At 34.8% G+C, this 24,201-nt stretch overlaps 1 protein-coding gene across 2 annotated transcripts in view; it reads right to left on the bottom strand.

The window, feature by feature from the left end:
* The window catches only part of TBC1D19 (TBC1 domain family member 19), a 50,127-nt gene that overhangs the window by 8,053 nt on the left and 17,873 nt on the right, over positions 1 to 24,201 (bottom strand). For both annotated transcript variants that reach the window (XM_065837775.2, XM_065837776.2), the window contains exons 5-15: positions 21,716 to 21,790; positions 20,700 to 20,763; positions 20,027 to 20,073; positions 17,853 to 17,963; positions 16,936 to 17,008; positions 16,105 to 16,143; positions 13,436 to 13,548; positions 6,619 to 6,693; positions 6,096 to 6,158; positions 1,036 to 1,120; positions 370 to 414 (exon numbers count right to left, since the gene is read on the bottom strand). In XM_065837775.2, the coding sequence (XP_065693847.1) occupies positions 370 to 414; positions 1,036 to 1,120; positions 6,096 to 6,158; positions 6,619 to 6,693; positions 13,436 to 13,548; positions 16,105 to 16,143; positions 16,936 to 17,008; positions 17,853 to 17,963; positions 20,027 to 20,073; positions 20,700 to 20,763; positions 21,716 to 21,790 (790 nt within the window). The remainder of the gene's footprint in view (positions 1 to 369; positions 415 to 1,035; positions 1,121 to 6,095; positions 6,159 to 6,618; positions 6,694 to 13,435; positions 13,549 to 16,104; positions 16,144 to 16,935; positions 17,009 to 17,852; positions 17,964 to 20,026; positions 20,074 to 20,699; positions 20,764 to 21,715; positions 21,791 to 24,201) is intronic.

Here is a 24,201-nt window from a genome sequence, read left to right as displayed (position 1 = left end):
TGTCTGAGTTTTTTAAATGAACACAAATTTTGAAAGGAAAAGACTCTAAGGTATGGTTTATTGAGTGCTGAAAAGCTGGGGGTCAGACTGTTTCAGCACGTATCATTCAGATCCTCTGAGTGGTGATACAAGACTGGAGCACAAGCTGCTGCACCAGAAGTTGTTTTCCTTCTCCTTCCCACCCACACAGACAGACTCCATGTGCAACTACTAACACCAGGCTGAATGTGGTTTTGGAATAGCTTCAGTCCAGCTTTAAACTAATGAATTTCACAGAATAACAGTGAAACATTATTTGTAATAGAAATAGAAATTATCGCGTGCTTGAGAAAAATCTACCACTAGCGGAGACAATAGTGTAATTCTCACCATTTGGAGGATAGAAAACAGCATACTCTTCCATTCCAAGCTTTCCTGTGAATCATCAAACCACAATTAAGATGTCATTAAACTGTTAAAAGGTGTAAAGATTTAAATTAAAAAAAGTGGATTCTTAGTTACAATCATAAAAATAATAACTAATTACCTTGTTGACCATTTGCTATTGTCTAAAACAAGCAAGCAATGCAATAGGACAGGTAGGGTGTCAGATATAAAAGTAAAATGCAGCACCAACAATGGAGGTTGACAAACAGCTAAAAAGAAGAGGAAGATTTCAGCAATGCTATGCGTAGAGATTTTATTGGGGTGTGTCTTAGGAGCTCTAAAGGCATTTGCTGCATACCTGGAAGACAGTGAAGCTCTATGAGGGAATAAGGTTATGGGAATAAGTCTGCCATGCTCTTCTGGAGAATACAGAAAGCTACAGTAAAAGAATGACATTGCAATCTGGTCTTCATGTGATCAGCTTCTAAACTGTTGGAATCTGTCCAGGTGTCAACTAGATACATTAAGTTTTTATTAACATTCTTTTCAATGTAGTCTATTAGGTGTAATGAACATAAAGGAAATTCACATACTGTATTACCGCAGCAAACTGTACAATCTATGCTGCAGCAAAAATCCATACAATCTTTTAAAAACAATTCCTTTTACCTCGTATATATGATTTGGGTGGGGTGGCACTACTGTAGGTAAAGTGCTCCAATACAGACGTATCTCGGGAAAAACAGAGCAATACCTGTAGAAAGATGGCATGTAAGAATCAGCTGACTTACTGGATCAACAAAGCAATGTCAAACAGACTTAAGGACCTGCCTTAATTAGCACCTATTAGATGTTATTGAAGACAGCTAATATGTTTGAAAGCTCTTGACCAACTTGATTTACTTTCCTGTTCAAATTCCCAGGCTTGTTTTGAACCTGCTATGATTTTGCCTTCACAGTCATTTGTTGTCAGTAAAATATCCCCATTCTCCAACTCTCTTCTTTGCCTCTCAGCACGGGTCTGTCCCCTGCTGCCACATCATTAGTGACTGTGCATGCAACTGCCTGCTTTACTGTCTATTTGGTTACTTTTCTATTCAGTCACTATAACCTGGGGAAGTCCTAGTAAGTGAATAAGCAAATGAAACATTTACATTTCTGCCTGTGTGCAGATATAGAAGACTGATCCTTACATCTGCTTTCATTCCCAGGAGCTTTACAGAGTGATTGCATGATACTCAGCTCTTTAGAAAAGCACAGATTAAAATGTTCACCTCATATACATAAGTTCTGAAACGCACATTGTATTTTGTAAAATATATTTGTATTTTTTATTGGTTACATAAATGAAATATCTAGTATTCACAGTAATTGAGTATAAAATTAAATAATTAAAGAATTCCTAGAAAAAAAATTAACAAGAGAGACTGTCACCCTACATGCAGTTGTAAAAACTGTCATAATTAGGATTGTACTTGAAAATTTCCATGTTTCCATGCAACAAAAGATTGCGTTATCAAGAATGTACACAAGAGGGCAGAAGTAAGACAGACTTCAACTTGCTGCTGACTTCTTTGCATAAGTTAAACCCTCTCTCTTGTAGGTTTTAAGCGTTTGTTTGTTTTACCTGTAGCCAAGGTGTAAAAGGTGTAAATGCTTTACATGGCGTTTCATGACATAATTTATTGTGAATAAAAATGAATGGATTTTTCCTTCAACTAATTCTTGAAGACATTTTGCAGATACCAGCATTTGTCAAAAGGAAACATGCAAAACTGAAACACTGTGACATTTGAACAACACTGCTTTTAAATTTTTTTTTGTGTGGAAAGGTCGTATTATGAGACTTTTTCCTCTTTTGAACATCAAAACTATTTCTCAGATACAAACAGCTTTTAAAAAATAAATAGTTTCTTTATCTCAAACAGTTTAAGCTAAACATTATTCTTGCACAATACACAATCATTTTCGTAGCTGCCAAAATATAGCTGACTATAACAATACACAGGCAAACATAATTCTTTGTATATGTTAACTGAGCTGAAAGAAAAAGAAACTAATCTAGAAAGGACATACATTAAGGGAAAGAATGTAACCTTAATTTGAGGCCCCCTTTTTTAGGAATACAGTGTCTAGTACCAGTATCTGGAAGTCTTTAAATTAAGACTATGCATCTTGAAGAGATAGACTCTAGCTCAAACTTAAGTTATGACTGTACCTAAAAATGGCTGGGTGAGGTTCTTTGCATGTATTCATTATGTAGGATGTAAGAGTAAAGTATTAAAAGTGAACTTCTGGCCTGAAATAATGAGTTTACAAATTTAGTAATTTGTGCATGATTTTTCTTATTCACAAAAAATGAGAATGCTAAAGAAAACAATGGCACAAACCCCTTTTTTGGCAAACTATTGGATATTTATAATAAAAAATAAAATAAAACCACATCATTTAAAGGACTAAAAAAAAAAAAAAAAGGAAAAAAATAACACAAAACCTAAGCTTATATGAAAAATAAATCACTATATTAAAAGTAACTGTATTCTATTTCAATCGTTACAAAGAACTAATAAAAGCATATAAAGCTTCGGATGAAGAAAGCAAAGATAATAAAGGAGACAGATTACATCATTTCTGTCCTGGTTTTGTTAAAATACAAGTTTCTCTTCTAGTGAATTTGCCTGTCAGCTAAAGCCTTCATATTAGCTGCGTTTTCCTGGAGAACCAGACACATGTTTTGGTAAACCTAGCAATGGAATGCAAGCTTATTGATAAGCATGGATGGACATCTCGCAAGAGGGGCAACGAGAAACCGGTGACCAAGGAACTGACCAATGGTGTATAACATTCCATTCATGTGAATACTTCATATAAAAGTGGGAGATCACGAGGATCTCGTTCCTTTTGGCCTTTCCCTTTTTCCTTTTCCTTTTTTTTCTCATGGGTGACATTAGGAGAGGACCTTGCTGGTTGTCTCTGCGAACTGAGGCCTAGTGAGAGACTGAATCCCGCTCCGGTTGGCTACAGAGCCTAATCCAGGACTTTGGGTGCTGGCTCTGCAGTTGCTGAGATTTACAAGATTGTGTTTGTATATTTTGTATTATTTTCTCTATTCATATTAGTAGCATTAGTAAAACATCTTTAACTTTTCCAACTCTCTTCTCTCTGTCCTTCTTTCCCTCCCAATCGTCTGTGCTGAGTGGGAAGGGGGGAGAGGGAGAGGCAAAAGGGGGAAGTGGGGGGGAGAGGAGGTTAACAATACATCTGCCAGGGTTTGATTGTCACCCCTGCAATCTAACCCTCGACAATTTCACAGTGTTTTTCCCAGAGATTATAAACTTGTGCATGCTAATAAAGGGGTACCAATAATCCAACCAAATATCCTCATTGCTATTTTAGGCCTAAATTTTCTGGGGTTGATGGATGCTTTATCTGTTAAGTAATACACAGACAAATACCACACTCTGCTTGATGACTTGGAAAACTCAGAGGCAGTAACTTGTCATGAAAAAAACCAGAAACCCAGTGCAACCAGAAATAATTTATCTGATTGAAACTAACATTTTCATTACCTATTTGATTTAGGCCAATTTAATTCCAGTTATCATATGAAATCAATATATAATATTCCATATCAGAATGATTCACACTGCAAATTCTTTTCAGGGGCCACAGAATCATATCATTCAGCAGCAATGCATTTGCAGATTAGGTTGGAAGAGAAAACTATCAAGAACTGGCTGGTTGGCAGAGCTCAGAGGGTTGTGACCAGCAGTACAGAGCCTGGTTGGAGGCCTGTGGCCAGTGGTCTTCTCCTGGGGTCAGTTCTGGGTCCAGCCTTGTTCAATCTGTTCATCAGTCACCTGGATGAAGTGTCTACCCCCAGTAAGTTTGCTGATGGTACAAAACTGGGAGGAAGGGCTGGTGCACCAGAAGGCTGTGCTGCCGTTCAGCGAGACCTGGACAGGCTGGAGGGACTGGAACTGGCTGCCCAGAGAGGTTGTGGAGACATTCAGAACCCACCTGGGCACATTCCTGTGCAATCTGCTCTAGGTGTTCCTGCTTCAGGAGAAGGGCTGGACTAGATGATCTCCAGAGGCCCCTTCCAACCCCACCCATTCTGTGATTCTAAAAATGGATAGCTTTCTTCTAGAAGAAGAGTCTAAGGAATACCACAAAGTATCAAACAAAACCAGAGCAACCAGTAATTAGAAGTCTGAGATATTCTTTGCCTCAAAGCTTTTGCGGTAAAACTAGGCACTTCATTTTTCAAAGATTTTTGGTGATTCTCCTTCAAATTAGTAAGGCTAATTTAATTCCTTTTATGATTTTCCTTCCCTAATAACTATTTTACTTAAGAAAGATATATGAAAATTAAAATATCCAACTGTGCTATATATTGGGAATGTTGAACAAAATCTATTTCTGATGGCCTTCAAATAAAATATTATACCATATTCATGCTCCTTCAGAGATTATAAACTTGTGTCCACTGGAACTGCCAGTTTATGACTAACTAATATGCTTTAGTAGTCTATATAATGAATGAAGCAGAAATAAGAATGAGATTTTCGCATTCTGTGATGAAGAGATAATGTCACAACAATGAAGATCAACTCTGACCCTTAAATTAAGGAAAACTTCTACATGTATTATAAATATTTTAGTGAATAAATATCCCTGAGTTGTCACTATGCAATAATTTTTCAAATTTTTATTCAGAAACAAATTCAGTTACAGATCTTAATCTTGGAACTATTTGAAGTAAAAAATGCTATGATTTCATGAGGTTACAATTTTAAGTATTAATGTTTGAATGTTTATTGTACTAAAATGTTCTATGTAGACATGATTGAAAGTATGCTTAAACAGTAATGCATATTTTTATACTTACATGGACTAAGCAGCATTAAGGACAGTTTCTTGCTTAGGTTAATTACTAGCAGTTTTACATATTACCATCAAAAAAGAAATCATTTAGTTTCACATAGCTCTTAAACAAAAAATTAAGCAAGTCTAACCTAACAGATGAGACTAATGAAATTGAAAGCACTGTGGAAATGATAAGTTTGCTGCATGACATTTATGTTGACACTGCAATCAACTACACATTAGGAAATTCATAGATGTAATGTCCTTCTATTTGAGGGCATCTGACAGGCAGCAATAGCTGGGTTCCCCATTGCTAGAAGCAGCTTTGGAAAGGGAGCAATTCTAAAAGTAACCATATATATCACTACCTTATTCAGAATCAATGTCTTCAATTTAAAAATATGTCAATACAACATCTTCTATGCTTACCGTAGTACACCACTGTAAAGCATTTTTTAAAATTTGTTCATTTTTTAACCAGAACCCTGATTATACTTCTCAAGTCTTAATTTCTCTGTATGCCACAGCTGTTAATAATTTTATTATTGCAAAGCTGGAAAGGGGAAGAATATGGCTGACTGCATATTTTCTGGCTCCTGCATTTGAAAGATGTTGTGTAGAGTCTTTCAGAATAGGAGTTTAAGAAGCCTGTCCTGCTTAATCTGTTTAAGTGTACAAGATTAATTTACAGTATTGCTATCCAGAAGGGAAAGTACACGTAATACAGCAAACAGATGCTGTCCGGGGTCCCACTGTACTCTGCTTGTACATGAAAAACATAGGCAGTCCTCACTCAGAAGAAGATTTAATCCCACAGGAGTATACTTTCTAGCTTTTCTAAGAAAAAAATAGTTACATACCTGATATAAATAATCCTCAAATACAAAATAGTAGTCATCATTGCTTGCTGTCAGCTTTACATCCTGCAATCAAAACATGCAGCAGTTTGAAGCCAAAAACAGATTCCCATAGAAGCTGGACTTAACAGTAAATAACACCGTTTCACCACTGAATCATGAAAGTGCTGTAGTTAAGCATATACTCCACGTTTTAAAATTAAAAATGCTGTATTAACTTGACGATTAGAATATTCAGAATTGAAACTCCAAATGGATGCACTCAGACCCCAGTGCTTTCTTAGTCGTAAAACCAGTTATTCCTTCAAATGAAGTTACCATTTCTGTACAACTTAACGGCTCAACTCAAACAAATATCCTACACAAGAGCGAACACGGGCTCAAGAAGAGAGTTAACAATAAATCCACACTAATTATTCTTACACTATTTAAAACCAAACCATCTAATATTTTCTTTGTTAAGAAAACAAGATACTCATGTGATGCATATATAAATCACTTAAGTACTGCTTAGTGAACCACTTACTTTGTAAATCAGGCTGTCCACTAAAAGGTCGTGCTGAATCACATTTGACTTAAGCTGTTCATAATACAAGATATCCTAAAATCAAAACATTATCATAATCAGTCTGAGACATAATTTTAATTTATATTTAAACAAATTAAGCCAATTTTTAACAATTTTTTTTAAAAATAAAGAAAAATGATAAGCATTTATTCAGCTGAAAACCCCACTGCACAATTTGTGAAGCATTCTATCACTGTTTATTCTAGCTTATTCCCTAAGAAATGAGGCAGATATTTGAGACTTTATAAAATGACATCCCCTTTGGATAATCACTAAAATGAGAATGAAGGATCTAATTCAAACCAAAGATCAGTATCTTCCAACCTTTGGGCCTCTACTGCTAAAACCTTCTCAATGTTCAAAATAATTATGTTGTTTTGTTGTTGTTTTTCTTTGTTACCCTCTAGTCGTATCTTCTAGCATTAATGAGTTGTTGCAAATATTTGATACCAATCTAATATGAATCTCTAAATAGTATAATTTATGAAAAGATGAAATTATAACTATATTTTAAATATCTTGTGAAGAATACAAAGAACTCAGACCTCTTTTAGAACTCCAGTCATTTCCTGAATGTCTACAGAACACAGACAAGGATAAAATGCTGGGGCAGTATTAAAGCAAACACTTCTTTGCTTTTGCTTAGTCTACCCCTTTCTTCTTAGAAAGGGCTTACAAAGGAAACACAAAACTAAACATCGCACTATCATCATGTAAGTCTTAAAACCCTAAATACCTCTCTGTCATTATTCCTACAATTGAATAACAATTTCAGATTGAATAAATTTATAAACTAAATCAGCAGTCCCAACGTTCCACTCCTCTTCAGAAAAATATTTTTATTTCAATGTGTCTCTACAGGCACCACATGAAAGGTTGTATATTCCAAGTTTTACATAATATTTACTGCCAGTTTCTTTGCAAAAAAAAGGTAAGTCTGGAGTAAGATTTAAAGAACAAATGGGAAGTAAGATCAAATTTTGAGAGAGAGTGAATGGAAAAAAGCTAAGAGAAGGCTAGGGAACATTGTAACTGTTCTTTGTATTGATCCAAAACCAAAAAGTGGTGAATATCATACACTTAGAAATTATGAGAATTAATACATTATTAGACAGTTAAGTTAGAATGAGAACAATAGCTTTATTTATTAAATACTGACAACTACCACAGGGAAAATATTTACATTTTTCTTTCTGAGAAATAAAAAAGCGGATGTATAAATAGTACGCCATTGGACACAAATATTTACTGAATGTAAGTTAATTGTCATATGAATGTATCACTCTGTTCCTAAGAGCTACAGAGAACTACTCTAATGTTCCAGTCACAATTTTAAAGCATCAATACTGTAGTCTAATTACGTGTAACACTGCCAAATGAATAATGTCTGGAGGTTTTTTTGCCATCTCAAGTGACTGTATATATTAGAACAGAAGCAGCTAATTAAAAACAGCAAACCTCTTCTTCTTCATACTAAGCAGACTGCATGTTTAACTGTTTCTGTTGTACATGGAAATAGTCCTGCATAACAAATGGCACAATGAAACTCATGGCTACAAGGGCACTAGCTAATGCAACGACTTATTTATTGAAACTTGGGAAAGAGATTCTAATAACCTCAAGGTTTCCTGTTATCATTTCCTTGGTTTTAGTTCTCTAAAACTGCCTGGAAGAAGGCAGGTCACATGGTGGCTCCAAGCCACAAGTTGACATTATCACTAGTCCAGGATTTTGTACTAAACTTTTCCTTCCTGAATTAGGAAGCCATTCAGTTATGTTTTACATTTGCTTACAGGAGCCCATGCTAGCTTCAGTGCAGCTTTGTTTATGGCATCATACTGAACTGTAATTGTTATTTTATTAATCTCTAAAATATTTACTAGCTTCCCATGCCTTAATTCAACTGCATTATTAATTGAAGTGTAAAGAATCATGTTAATTGCAAGTATAAACTGCAGTTTAGTGTAGCCAGTGAACAGTATCTTCCGTGGAAGAAAAACAGAAAACCACTGGAAGAAATTTAAATGAAACAGGTTTAATTAGAACAGAGTATTTGCTGTTTGTTAATCCAGAATGACACATGTATTTAAAACGTTTTGAAAAAATTCTTTTGTTTTAGCAAAGGAATCAATAAAGCTGAAATGCAGAGACTTCCCATTTCTCACCCTTCAGATTACTTGTGTACTGATTTTAAAAAACAATCTACCTATTAGAATATAGGGCAAATATTGCCTGAGTTAGAACAGAGGTATAATCAGCCTTAGCCAGCAGGATGTACAATTTTTGAAATATGCATCCTTCCCAATTTTCCTCCATTAATTTGGTTTATTTAGTGTAAATATTTCAACCAGTTTAAAAAAAATGGTAAGAAAAGCAACCTGATAGACATTGGCTTAAAAGGGAGAACAACTGCGCTCAGATTCTTCAGCAACTTGCAGAAACTGAATGGAAGTTCTTTATAATTCAGTTGAATATTCAGTATGATTTTAAACAAAAAGCTCAATAGTTCATCACTTTTTAGTTTTTCATAAAGACTAATTTCTCCTTCGCTCTTACAAAAACCCACTACACCAACATGGTCATTTCTCAGAAAGTAAGACACCACTTGCTGTTGTTCTTATAATTTCAGCAAACACAACTCAAAACGCTACCCTGAAAAAAATGAATAGCAAATTTCTATTGCAAATATTTGCAGACTAAAACAGTACTTAAATATAACAGTTAAATAATTTACTAAAAAGACCCGAAGGCCAAACTGTCTATCTGAACTAAAACTCATGAGAAAAAATTTGGGAAACAAATCAGAAATTATTAAAAAGAGACTTGCAATACAAAACCCATCATAACCATTCCAGGAATAGTTTACTCATTGTTTGTCATTAATTTTCTCTTAAATTGTGATTTTTGTGATGCAAAACGAAAACAGGGCTTGGGAATCACTCTGGTTTTATAGACATGGTTTGACCACAAGAAGATCTTGCCCATGCCTCTTAGTAAGACACGAAGCTGTGATTCATTAATAAATGTATTCCTTATACCCAAATTATAAACAAGATTGGTCACAGATTTGCTTTCGAGTCACATGACCCTTTTGCTAAGTGACCAGTTTTTCTCACACAGTGAGAAATATTTTTAGGAGCCTCTCTCAGGCTTCAAAAAAGATTCAAGTCCTCTTTTACTACTTTTTGGTTGCATTTCTTCCTCCAGATTAGATAACTGACTATTACTAAGTTTCAGGATTGTCCAAAAATGTAGTAGGTTTCTTAGCCTAAAATGTTTTGATTTATAAAACCAAAATCTTACCATCTTCATCTGATTCAACCTTTCTTCTCCATATGCCAAATCTTCATATAATCTGTATTTTTTTTTAATGTGTTGCATTTTTATATAGACCATAGCTGTTCTCAAAAATAATATGTATTTTTTATACTGCACGTCCAAACATATCTTTCCAAGTTGAAGCAAAGTACATTTCAGGATTGCAGTGCCCAGACCTTTTGACTTTACAAAGCCACACACCAAACTTTCTGCCCAAAATACTCACATCGTATCGACCTGAGCACATAAGGAAAAGGCAGCACTGAAAGTAGCTTAGAAGCAAGAGAGAGCAGATCTTTCAGCAGTACCCAGCAAAGCTAGTTTAAGCAGAATCTGGTGATTCACCTCCTTTGAAAGGAAGGTTTGGATTACTCAGCAGCTTCTGTGCCAGCACAGGCCACCTGTGGCCACCATGAAATCCCTGGCAGAGAACGTGAACTCTCACTGCTGAGTCGCAGGCAGGTCATGATTCATTTTCAGGTTACCCTTGTCACTTGATTACACTGTCTACACTTGTCTCTCAAATCTAATACAAGAAATGAGTGGGTGAAGCGCAGAAATAGGAATATGAAGAAAGATTGACATTTGGGAGTCTAGAAAGGAGACTTTAAGACTTGTGAGAATTGGACGAAGCCTAAAGAAAAACAATCAGCATTCATTAGATGAGCTGTAGATTTTGGAACAGAAGCATCAGAAACAGGTACAAAATAAAAATCTAAACAGATTACATGAAGAGATAACAGACAAAACAGCTAAAGAAAGTCCCTCCTGGTAAATCCTGGAAGAGGATCTAAAACTTAATCTCCTTTGACTAGACACCTGTGAAATCTGCTTGTAACATACATCCTTCTCCAGTCAAAGATGATGACAGTCCATTGCTGCTACTGGTTTCTCAGCTGGTTGAACAGTGCAATGGGCACCTTCAGCTACAGATCCTAATCTAAATCACTCTACTGATAAGGCACAGAGTTACATCACGCTCCATTATGAACTTACCACCTGACCTATTTATTAAGTTTTTTAACTTAGGATATTACATTCAGTAAAATCTATACTAAAGCATCACTAATTTCTGCATGCTGGAATTTTCAGAATAAAGATTGATTTTCAACCTATTAACTTAAAAAAATAGAGAAAAAAGCCTATAAGACAATGAACAAATTTTGTTTTCAAGCACTGCTTGAATAGCATGCAGTGAATAAACACTAAGGTAACACACTAAACAGAAGGAAAAAAAATATTAAACTGATTGTCAGTAAGTGTGTACCATCCATTTTGTGTAATCAATGAGGCAGACATCCCACAGGAAAAACTCTGATTTTGTGATTCAAGAGCATACAATAAAATATAAAAATATATACAGCAAATTAGACTGTTCGCACAGACAATATTAACTGTGACACTGTTCAGCTTTCCAATGTTTGACTTTGCAACCTTAAAAATGCTATTTTAACACAGTTTCTCTAACATGTAACATTACAAATGAAAACTAATGAACAATTCCTTGCCAGGAAATGTGTTTACGCTTTTCTAAATAATCCTGCATATAGAGTTTACAGTTTATCATTTTTACGATTACGATGCTAGATTACTAGCATCATCCATTGCTTGGCTGTATATTAGCTTTATATAGAGACTGAGTTTTGCTAAATAACATTTTCCAAACAACAATATTGGATGCTAACACACACAATGCTGCCCATACCAAACCTTCAATAATACGTCAATGAGAACGTATTAGCTGCCCTGACATCAGTGTCCACATGGATCCTTGCAATAAGTTGGAGCTGAATTACTCTTACACAGTAAAGGCACATACACGAGCACTTGTGATCAAACAGCTAATGTACTGTTTTCTAGCTTACCTAACAGTAACTTGAGCTAATATCCTCACAGGAGAGACTAACCTTTTGAGAAGGTCTAAAACATTCATACTTCATGCATAGTATAAAAACATACCAAAGCAAACTATAAACTAGAGTTAACTTCTAAAGGACCTAACAGTGCAGCTGACAAATATATTAATAGACACAAATATCCTGTTCCTCTTTAAAAAAGGTAGCTGTTGAAAATTGTCTATGTGATGATGTGTGTCTATGTGTCTATTGATTTTAATAAAACTATTTCTCTACCAACTCATGCTTCATATGAACATAAAATGAAATATTTTATCTTTTTTCCAAATACTATCTTGACTCCCAGTCATAGAAACAGAACACCTGCCTTTTTTATTCAATTATTTTGTTTTTCACATTAAGATAAAAATGCTCTTAGAGAATGCAGCATTTAACAGAATAAAAATAGATCCAACATAACCAACAACACTATATTTACACCTCTAATATTCCTGCTCTCATAACGATCTCTAAAATACAAGCTGTCCCAATAACTTCAATTTAATCTAGTGTTGAGCATATTAAGTAAGATGTAAAATATTTCATTATTATTTCAACAGCTTTCTTCTGCAGAAAATTCAATCTTTTATTTACTAGAAATAAAAGTCTATTTTATTTTTTTCAAAAAGAAATAAACTAAGTAATTCTAATACCAGACCAAATAACTTCAACTCCTTAGATAAGCTGTGAAGAACAAGATTTACATTTGTTTTTATGGACAAGATCTTATGATTGTACTAGGTAGTTACCAAGAAATGCCCCAGTATTACAAGAAAATGGCTACCTCCTCAAAGGACATGAAGTACTGTAAAATTCTCACATTTATGAGCAAATTTACATGTATACATGTTATTTGTTATTGCAATGAAAGTCTTGCATCCAAGTATTCACAATTCTGCAAAGATTTAAATAGGGATTTAACTTTTTTATGGTATGTTAGATATAACAAATATAGCAAGTCTTTCGATACTGCTGAAGATCTTATTGTTGAGTACCTGAGTCAAACATAAGGTACTATGAAAAATGGGTGATGTACAAGGCAATAGTAAAACAATCCACATCTTACTAGTTCCTTTTAATGTCTTTTTGATTGTACATATGTAGAGTACCTGCAATAATATACAAAGTAATCTACAAGACATGTACATGAAATATGATGACAGATTCAAATAGCCAGGAAAAAAGGTATAGCATGTCTTCTTTTTCTAAAACTTAGCAAAGATAAGAGAGGTTCAGCCTTCTTTCCAGGGCTTTTTTCTCATCTCCTTCCAAATAAGGCAGCAACACATAGGAAAACCTCAGGAGCTAGCCAGATGAATTGAGTAGTTTTTTCTACAGTATTTTGTCCATGTACCTGTTAAAGAATTAGGGAAGAACCTAAAAGACTTCACCATAGCACAGAGTTTTTTTACAGGCATGTGTCTATTCTCATAAAATGTTTATCAGCTTCTGTGACAACTCAATGAAGCATTTCTGTTTTGGAAGAAGATCACTAGAAGATATGTGCCGCATTTTTGTGTTTTCATCTAGTCTTCGTATTTTACTCTCACTTTGCTCCTTACCTCTGGCTGATTAGAAATATTAAGAATGAGGGCCCACAGATCAGCTCGGAGTGCTGTTGGACATCCCTGACGAACATATTGTTGAGCTGCAGCACTATCTTGCTCTGCTAAAACTGTAAGAAACAAAGCAGGAAATGGATTGATGTAGTTTAAGACGTCCAAAGTTTATCAAATTATCAAGTACTTTAATTTTTAACTTTACAAGCTGGTTTATCATACTGTAAGCATTAGCCAATGGGAAAATATCTAAAAGGTCTGGTTTACACAACACATTTTTGAAGCAGGTCCCTGGGAAACAAGGCAATTGATATTAATAAGCAAGGCTGTACTACCTTCTGAAAGAAAATAGCACTTAGCATGTATCCTTAGGATGCATCTATGGCTGTATCAAGGATAGTTGCAGCTAGTGGGCTGGTATCAAGCAGAACAAGCAGCTGTATATAGCCACAAAATACTCCTGTGTAACTATGAGTGGTATCTCAGTTCAAATAGCAGATCGACACTCATTCTGGTTTGGGTTTTTTTGGTATTTTTGTTTTGTTTCATTTTTTTGTGGGTTTTTTGTTTGGGGGGGTTTTTTGTTTGTTTGTTTGTTTTGTTGGGAGTTTTTTGTGGTGTTTTTTTTTGTCTTCCCTATTTTTGTGTGAACTGTATTAATATCTTCACAGATAACTGTGGGGCAAGATCTTTCCATTTCAGAGTCTACTGTCATGTTCTCTCATCGGTACACATACTCTGGAGGATAAAGACTTTCTCAAAAGATTTTGTTGTTTCTTCAGATTGACATGAAACAAATACTCTACTGTTGACAGGTTTGCCTAGATGTGTCATTCCTATGAGGCTTTAGGCTACTCTGTCACATCCTGAATACAGTACTGCACGTACCTTTAAAGCAGATTACCTCATTCCCTACTTCAATCTACGAAATTGAAAAACAATGATCTTTAGCTATCCTCATCTGGTAGAAGTGTTGTTTCCTATCAAGGTTATGTGATTAACTGTACCCTCATACCTGAAATGTCTTTCACAACAGAGAGACAGGAGAATATTTCTGTGAGATTACCTAGACATTATATAGGTGTTGTGCTGGTACTCAGAAGTTTCCACAAATCCCTACCCTCTGATTTTTCTGAAGTCTCTCAAAAACTGCTTGCTTTCCTAAATTTTACTAAACTTGATATTCACAATATCTGTCCTGACATGACTTAGAAGTATGAGGTTTGGAATTATAAATCTATTTAAGTGATTCCTCTCTCCTTAAATACTGAATAGACCAGTCTGCTGAGCTCTAACACAGATGGTGTGTAATTATTTTTCCTAAATGAAGAGGGCGAAAAGGAAAACACTCCTACATTTCCCACAAAACTTCAAAAAAGACTGTGATTCATCTCAGTGTCCATGAGTGTTCCCTTTATTGTTTCTTACTGAGACGCAAAATATTTAAAAGTAGTTTTGCTGTATACAGCATTGGTTCTACTAAATACAATAAAGAAAATAGCTCAGACTTGGCAATACATCTAATATAAAAGCAAAATCAAGACACCAGTGGCAACCAAAGTCATAACCAACACCTAACAGAGCATGGAGTTGGATTCCCACTGAATGAACTGAGATTTTAGTTTACGGTCAAGACTCTTAACTGACATTTCACAGAATTTTGTGTCTCTGTATATAGGAAAAACTAAGACAATCTCTCTAACAGAGGCTGCTCTACACAGACAAGAGACAAAGAGTAAGAATTACACTGTGGAGTTGAATGACTGGCTCAGGAAGTCTGGATGGGGAATTTATTTGGAAGAACAGGAAAAGAACTGAGAGACGGACAGTATCCGAATGAGATGCTCTTGGATCAGAAGACAGATGATGAGGGATAGAAGGAGGATCACAAAAGGAAAAGCAAGCAAGAAATGTCACTGTTTCATTACTGTAACAGAAGAATAGGATGAAGAACTTTTGGGATGCTATCCTCTGTATTTTTTTCTTTGATGGTGATGATGTTTACCACGTAACACAAGAGACATTAAGGAGCAGATTTTGATGTATTCCAAACATTCCTTGTATGTTTCTTCTACAAGCAAACTTGAGCTAATAAATTATTATTTCTTGTATCTTTCCCTTTGTTTTGTAGGTTATTTCTCAACCTACAAAAAAACCCAGAACTTCGGAAAAAGCAGTATACAGAGACAAATGAGTGAGTTTTGCACAGTGGCCTAGTATTGCAATATTTAGCAAGTCCTGCAATTGCAAATAACCATTAAAAATCTCTGTTCTGACGCACAGGCATAAACCCCATTACACTAATGAGAACTGTGTGAGCAGAGAAAGGAGTCCAGAGTCTTTTGATTTTAAAATGAAATTCAGTAGTGGAATAAGTTGCCACCAAAATCTTACGTCTGTATGCTTCCTATTTAATTTTTAATGAAATCACTACAGAACTGTTTATCTGGTAGCTACTGGTGCTCTGTAAATGGTTGCTTTTCTGTCTCTGCCTAAATTACAACGGTATCACTGACTGTCTCTGTTTAAATTTCAATGGTATTAGTGATTATGATTTGCGCTAGTCTGTCTAAATTATTAAAATCCTAAAAGGTATACGTAATTGAGATAGAAATTTACTATATGCATTCCTAACTACTCACAGTTTATTTCAGATGAAAAGAGATCCATACCTTTCTGTCCAACACGTACATGTTCATTTTCAAAGAACTCTAGAAAATAAATAGAAAAGAATGGCAAAAATTAAACTGAAAAAATATATGTTCTAGCTAGTAATGTATTCTATATTTTTACTACACAACACTACATTCGGCTGATTTTTACTGCTAATGTCACTAAAATTAACCTGCATCAGTATCAGCGTTCTTTTTCAGAAAGTAAGAAAAAATAATACTACAGATTTTTTACTTATCTGAAGGACACAAACACTGAAGTAGCACTATACTGCATGAACCTAGACTTTCAGTTAGGTCTGTTTCAATTTAAAAAGAAAAATCACTTGATCCTACAATGTTTTCCATTTCCATATGGAAGACCATTTTAAAACCTGTTTCTGCAGGACTAAATGCATACATGGAAAAACAACAGAAATTATGTACTATTTAAGCTACTTAATGTTTGGATATTTTCTTTAATTTTTTCTCAAAGCCAGTCATTTTAAAAATGTTTGTATATATGCCTGTTAGTTGGCTTAACATTTATTGATATTTTCTGTATTTTTGGAGACAGACAATTTTGTTCTCTAGATCGTGAAGTGTTCAAACACATTGAAATCAACATATTTTCAACTTAAGGTGGTGATTTTAAACCTTCTCCAAATCTGACCCTTCATATTTGCAATGTTTTCTATTGCTAGTTGTATTTTACTAAGAAAATAATTACAGTCATAGCTACAGAAAAAAATCTTTATGGTTCATTAAGGAAAAACTACACAGATTACTTGATAATAAGTAGTCAGCTCATTAGTGTTCCATTTAAATGACCGAAGCACAGCATTAGCTAACCAGGAGGTACTTGTGCAGAATCATCTATACCCAGCTGTCCTATATTTAAGCCCAGTTCACTGAAGTCTTCTTTCTGAAAAGAAACAAAACCATAAAACAGTAATTAGCAACGTTTAATTCTCTAAATCACTGGAGATATCTTCTGAAAGGCCTAATGCAAATATTTTCTAAACCAAACATAGTTATTTTGAATGCATACAAATGAAATATGTGCTCATGTTTTTAAAGAGAAGAATCTGACATCAATTCTTACTCTAGCTTTTGTTGTAGGCCCCAGTTTTCAAGGCAACTATGAGCAACACCTGGATGTAATAAAGTGGTGAAAGAAAGATCAGGTTAGGGATCTCTAATTCCCAGTTCTTTTTCAACCCAGGTGCCAGTTCTTCTACCAGCATAAAGTCCTCAAGAGCCTTATCAGTGAAGCATTAAGAAGAGCTCCCCTATTTTCCAATTATAATACTAATACACAAGCATTTCCTTTCATTTACAAGGGGATTTACAATTACTTTGAAAAGAGAATCAGAACCTGACCGTCAGGTTACTGATCTTGTACAGCATCAAATGAAGCTGTAGAATTAAGATATACTACATATTTGAAGTTTCTTGTACAGAAAAAAAAAATTAGTAAGTCAATAATATGTACAGAAGTGTATTTTAGTTTTGGCACAAATAAAACTTGTGTGTCATAAAATGAAAACTTCTCTACTGGCAAATGAATGTTTATGTTTTATTTCTCATTAAAATGTATTTTTATAAAACTTTTTAAGCTCTGTGTTTTAACTACGTACTTAGACTGATTTTCACTTTCAAAAGCAGAAACTTATGATACCAATATTCTTCTTATTGTTTAGCATCTAATTCATCAGCAAAGCAAAATAATTCTTACAGAAACCTCTTGTAAGAAAAAATATACTTACCAGTTCTGGAATATCTTTAACTTTTAGAGGAACCTGAATTAGCCCCAGGTGATTTCTGAAACTAAGCTGTTCTCCATTTTCATAATTTGGGTTTCGAAGGTTCATCAGTACCTTCAAAATGATAGTTTTGTCATTCCTTGTGTATATTCAGAAATTTACATTCAGAGCTCTTCTTAACATCATGAGTATTTCAAACAGTACATTCAGCACAAAATCATTTGTTGCAACTATTATATATGTAGGCCCTAATTTTCAAATTATATCTCAACATTTTCAAAATCAAAAAGGAGACACTTTTTTAAAGAAGCAAACGTATTCTACTTCAAAAAGTAAGCTCATATTATGAAATAAAAAAGCAGAAATAATTTTTGATATATGGGATTAAGTGCTGGCTATATAGTAACGTCTTGACTGAAATTCAGTTATTCATCAAAGCTATAGGAACACCTAAAGTATATTTCTAACAGCTACAATATCCAGGATATTCTTCAGTATTACTTTTTCAGAAAGAATTTTTACCCACATTCTTACACTGGTGATCTTATGCTAAAATAATATCTTACTAAATAATAATACACCAAAATATCTTCTTTCATTTAGGAAAGGAAAAAAAATTCCAGAATTGAAAACCTAAAGTAAGGATAGAATTGAAGGGACAAGGAAACATGTCAAGATAAGCAACTGTGATATATAAAGGAATTTACAGTCTCTTACATACTGGTATTCCATGGGTATAGATTTTGATATAATGTTGAGCTGGCAAGGATTCTTTCTAAGATGAGTTTCCACCTCTTGTTAAATTCTTCCACAGCATCCTACCTCTACTATTCTCAGACTTGTAAGTATTATAGTACCATATAACCTCACTGTCAGATTTGTAAATTAAAAGATAATGTAAAAAAACACAAACTCTGGAAAGAAAACAGTATAAAAGAAAAACAGAGTGACCATGAAGGTCACTGGATAAGGCTAAAATGAAGATGGATTTGTTTACAGGTTCAAGATTAAATATACAACTCAACTGTCTGTACAGTGATGGAAAACAGATTAAAAATTTCCAATACTATTATCACTAACTGAACAAGAGGAACTCTTTAGAAATGTAATAAAATGGACAGAAAGTTTACTGTTGGATTCAGAAATGCATGCACAATTCATAACCATGAAACAATCTACATTTAAGTCAGAAATACTGTAAATCTCCTCTACCACTACAAAAGACATTCCACTAAACTTGCACTGAATTACATTGCAATATTAATACATTAATTCTGACTGATAATTCAGTGTTAGACTTCTAAGTTTTATTCTGTAAATCAGGAGGCCATCTTAATTCTAGAATTCTACACTGTTGTCATACTACAAGCATAGGAGTAATTACATTTATACAGTCCTAAAATTACATTCAGCTCTTTGAAGGCAACTGTGAGGCTGATGTGGCCCCTGGTGAAAATGAGTTGGACAACCCTGCTCTAGACGATTTGTTTCCCTGTATAACACATAGGATATACAGATACCGATTTTTAAAATTTTATTTTCAGGCACATTTTAATCCAAAATCTCCTACTGTGTCACCATTAAGTCCACTGTCATCAACAATGTTTACTATTCTTGGCATAGCTGGTAAAGCAACTTCTGTTTTACTAAGATGTCCTGTGCTTGAACCATACAATATGAGGAGTAATACTGTCATTTCTGACTTTAAAGATTCAGCAGTCACCTTTTTTTAATGGTTTGGTTTCATTACAGACAAAAGCCTCCAAATTCCACACAGTTCTGTTTCATGTTTGATTTTTCACAGTCTTCATAGATGACCTACAATTTCAACTGCATTCATTTATCAGTTCAATGCATTGCAGCTTAAAATGTAAAATTATTTATGAAATCAGCTGGAGAATTGCCCTCAAAGAAAAAAGTTAGCTCCAAACTGTTCTTTGGAGAAAGAGTTTATCACAAGTACACTTTAAAACTGCAGTTTAAAAAAAAAAAAAAAAAAAGACACAATAGGATTACATTTTGTAAATAAAATATGGAGTCATCACAAACATGTCAGTTTTCACTTGCTATAAAATACAAGTTGTTTGAAATACACTTAGAAATTGTTTTTCCCACATCACATTAAGGACTATAATAGATGCAAGTCAATAGCTGAGTCATTTTTCATGAATACTTACCTCAAGAAAATCTTTAGGAGCATAAACAGGTCGGAAGAGACTTAGATCTGAAATAAGATTTCAATGATTTTATGTTAAAACCAAGAGATGAAAAAAAATATGCAATTTTCCCATACCTATAACACAATCTAGCAATTTCAATAACATACTAAAGCAAAGATGAATATAACATCACAGGCACCATGGCTACAACCACCACATGTTCTCCGAGACTATGCTACTGTTAGTTTTGTAAACCCCAAGTACATGAACAGTAGTCACAGGAAGTTTTTACTTGTTCCACATAAGTCTTTAGATTGAACCATTCTTGGATATGGAAGAGACCTGAGCTTAATTATCCACAGCTCTGAACATTTTCTTTCTATTAGCTTGAGCTTACACTAAGAGGAGCTGTGCCCTAAGCTGTGTGAATCTCTAAAGACCTGGAATGAGGAGTATTATACTATAACCTCTTAGTGGTAACTCACAGTTAGTACAATAACTTGAAACAAAATAACAATGAAATGAATATATATTTTCTTATACATGATGACACATTACCAATGAGAAAAAAAAAAAGACTGAAGTAAGTTTACTTTGAATTGATCACATCAATCTGTGACTGATAAATAAGATGTATATGCTATTTTTCTATGTACAGAAATGTAACGCACATAAATTTAGTTGACCTTACCTGGCTCATCAGTTCCCATTTCATTCCATTTATTAAGTAGTTCTTTCTGTTCATTTACAGGCCTCTGAAAGGCACAAGAAAGTAACTCTTATTTTTGACAGAATGAGTTAAAACATGCCTATTTCAAATACATAAGTTAATGTAACACTTTAAAAAATAGATTGCAACAGCAACAGAAACTCATTTTGCTTACAAATTGTACCCAGCCTGAAGGTAGATTTGATTGTAGAAAGTCCAAGTTCCAGTTCAAGGAAAAAAAGGAACTCATTAAATAGTTCTATGCATTCACTAATGAATTTCAGGTTATTTAGTAGTTAGTTTCATATTACTGAAGATTTATTGCTCATTCCATAGAGCTGTTGGACTTTGTCATCAAATTCCTGACCCTGGCACAGTCACGAAAAGCAAACCCTGCATCCTTTATCTCATATGATGAACCACCGTGGTTCTGCTACCTTTCATAGACATACAAAAGGAGAAAGATAAACTCCAAAACATTCTAACATTATTCCCCAGTTCCATGATCTTCAAAAATTAAAGCCTCTAAATTAATATAAAACAAAACAAAACAGAGCAGAATTAATTACAAAATTAGCAATGTACCAGCATCTCTCACTCCTAGAGAACCAGTTCACCTGTGGCTTTCTCCAGCACACAAAGTGTATCTATATAGTGCACAGACTATGCAGCTAGAAGTTACACAGCTGAGTCTGCACACAAAAATGCTCTATTAAGAGCAATGAACATAGTAATTAGCTTTCCAACATGCTGCTCCCTCAATAGGATAATTACTGCAACAGCAAAGAGGAAGATCTACCTATAGACTTCATCTTCTCCCCAGTTGAGCTGACGCACACATTTCCACTATCCCTGAAAATTATTCTGTATTAAAATCATTTAGATAGTGGCCTTGCAGTTCTTGATAACCAAGTGCAAAATAAACATTACAAGTGTGCAAGATGAGGCTTAATGTCCAGAAATGTATGTTTGGCAACAGAGAGTTAATAATACATTACCTTCTGCGCTAGTGGTATACCGAGTTCTGTGCACATGCTGTTTAGACTTTTTAGAATTCGCTTCTCCCAGTTTCCCTAAAAGGCGCACACACACAAAAAATTATATGGAATTTCTTTTTCCTCCAATTGCATTTATCATATAATAACATGCGGCTTTTTAAAGTCATATATAAGAAAGGATAGCAAGAGTCACAGACTAACATCTGCAAAAATGTTAAGGGAACGTTTACATGCTTAAGTGGAAACAATAAAGCAAAGAGATTGCATAATTTACATCACAATAAAGAACCAGAAAAATGAGCTATTTATATTTCAGATGACCAAAAAGAGTGTATTTCACCATTATTTATTTTTGACATATGTCTAATGATTAAGCTTCCTTATCAACATTTAACAAATTTTTCAAATGATTATATGCAGGGCAATCAACTGTGTCCAGAGAATGCCTTCTCCACTTCATGACCTACAGAGAGTACAAGTCTTTCTCCACAAAAGGTGTTTCTTAGAAGTTTCAGAAGTTAAAAAAAATGTAAATCTGTAATTCTGCTATGCTCAAAAAGATAGTTCTTCTAAAATAATGCTCAGGAAATAGTTCTCTAATTGAAGAGAAAAACAGAAGTAGACAATATCTCAGTAGCAAGTGGACAGCTTAAAGAGCAATCAGATTCTTCCCACTCTTGCATTAGACTTCAAACTTACCATATGGTGCCTAATTCGTGGATAATTCCTCTGAAGTTAATGCCAACTAGTACTGACTTCCTTGTCAACTGATTTAGGATTATGCTTCTGTGATTACAGCAGAACTGGTGGGTTTTATATTTAATTTAGTTTTCTGTGGATGATGAATCAGGCCTTGATCAAATGAATGTGAAGAGTCCTCTTAATGTCATTTAGTTCTATTTATTACTTGTAATTTGCTCTAGACACATATTCTACAACAGTTAGTGACTGTCCATTCCCTTGTTCCTCAAAGTTCCAACTGAAAGAAGCTGAAGCTTATTAGACAGGAAGCAAATGAAGGGAAAGGCAGATGTCCAAATGTGCTGTTAAAAAAATAAAACTTGTATTTGTCTATAATAGTTTCATTTTAGCTTCCATTTACAAGATCCTCTCATGACTTTTTCCATCAAGTGAAACAGCTATCTTCCACCAGAAATTTATTCTCATGATCATGTCATCCCTTCACTTTCTCTTGCATAAGTAAAATAATTTGAGTTTTGACTGTAAGGAGTGTTTTCCAAATGGCAGTATTTTCAATAATGTTCTGTATAATATTTTTATTTAACTGTATTATTGTATTCAAATGCCTTTCAAATGCTGCAGTTACACAATACCATACCACAAAACAGCTATTCTCTTGTGGAGGGGTTGTGCAGAGCATTTCCAGCACCCTATTTTGCTAAGTGTAGTTTTGTTGCTAGAAGAAATGACAAGTGAGAAAGCACGAACACTACTAAGCCATATAGGATAAGAAAGTGGAAATAAAGAGAAAATACAGAGGTCTTCATAGCAGTTTAAATCAAAAAGTGAAATAACCAAGATAAAAATTAAGGTGGGGGGGGCGGGGAGAAGACAAAAAAAAAAACCCAAAACACAGATGTGCTCCAAGATATAAAAGCTACAGAAGAAGGAGAGAGGAGGCAGATGGCAGCTTTGCAAGACCAAGAACCAGATTATTCCAAGGAGTGATGGAGGTCAATGCTCTTGGTTTGACTGACAACTGCCAGAACAAACATTAACCCACTTATGTGGCTGAGGATGCAACATGTAAGTAATAGATCATTTCCAGATACTCATAGACTGTGCCATAATGCAGGCTTCAAGACTCTGCCCAGTAAATATGTCCAAATAAAAGCAACCAAGTCAAAACAGAAGTGAGGACTACACAGCCTCTCCAAGCCTAACATCCTCCCCTCTCCCCGGGACAGCAGAGTCACCTCCAGTGAGCAGAAATAGAAAGCAGTGTCCTCAACTGAAATAAATCCGGTAGCAGAGTTTGTGAATTCATTAAGTTGATGGGAACAATACATTTTCCAAGATGATTCCACCAATTTCATGAAGAAATTTAACACTAAGAAAACACGTTGCTCACACCACCTCTCATGGAAGAGGAAAAGGGTGTTTGCTCAGGGGCTAGCAAGGCTGATTGACAGGGCTCTAAACTAAGACTGGAATGGGGAAGGCAGCAGTACCAGGCCAGTCAGTGATGAGCAGTGGGATGGCACACCAAAGATTGAGGAGATGCTTGGCAGCAAGATTTCTCAGACTGTGCCACGAGGTGAAGGGCACAATCAACAGCACTGAAGTGCTTCTACACTAATGTGCGCAGCATGAGGGAAAAGAAAGATGAACTAGAAGCCTTGGCCTGGTCCCAGGGATATGATATAATTGGCATTAGAGGAACCTGGTGGGATGAATCCCGTGACTGGTGTGTCATGGTTGATGGCCACAGGCTATTCAGAAAGGACAGGCAGGGTAGGAAAGGC

This window comes from Patagioenas fasciata, chromosome 4 (assembly GCF_037038585.1).
Source record: "Patagioenas fasciata isolate bPatFas1 chromosome 4, bPatFas1.hap1, whole genome shotgun sequence".
Lineage (NCBI taxonomy): Eukaryota > Metazoa > Chordata > Aves > Columbiformes > Columbidae > Patagioenas > Patagioenas fasciata.
Note: the sequence above shows the minus strand (reverse complement) of the source record. Positions and strands in the feature narration are given on the sequence as shown.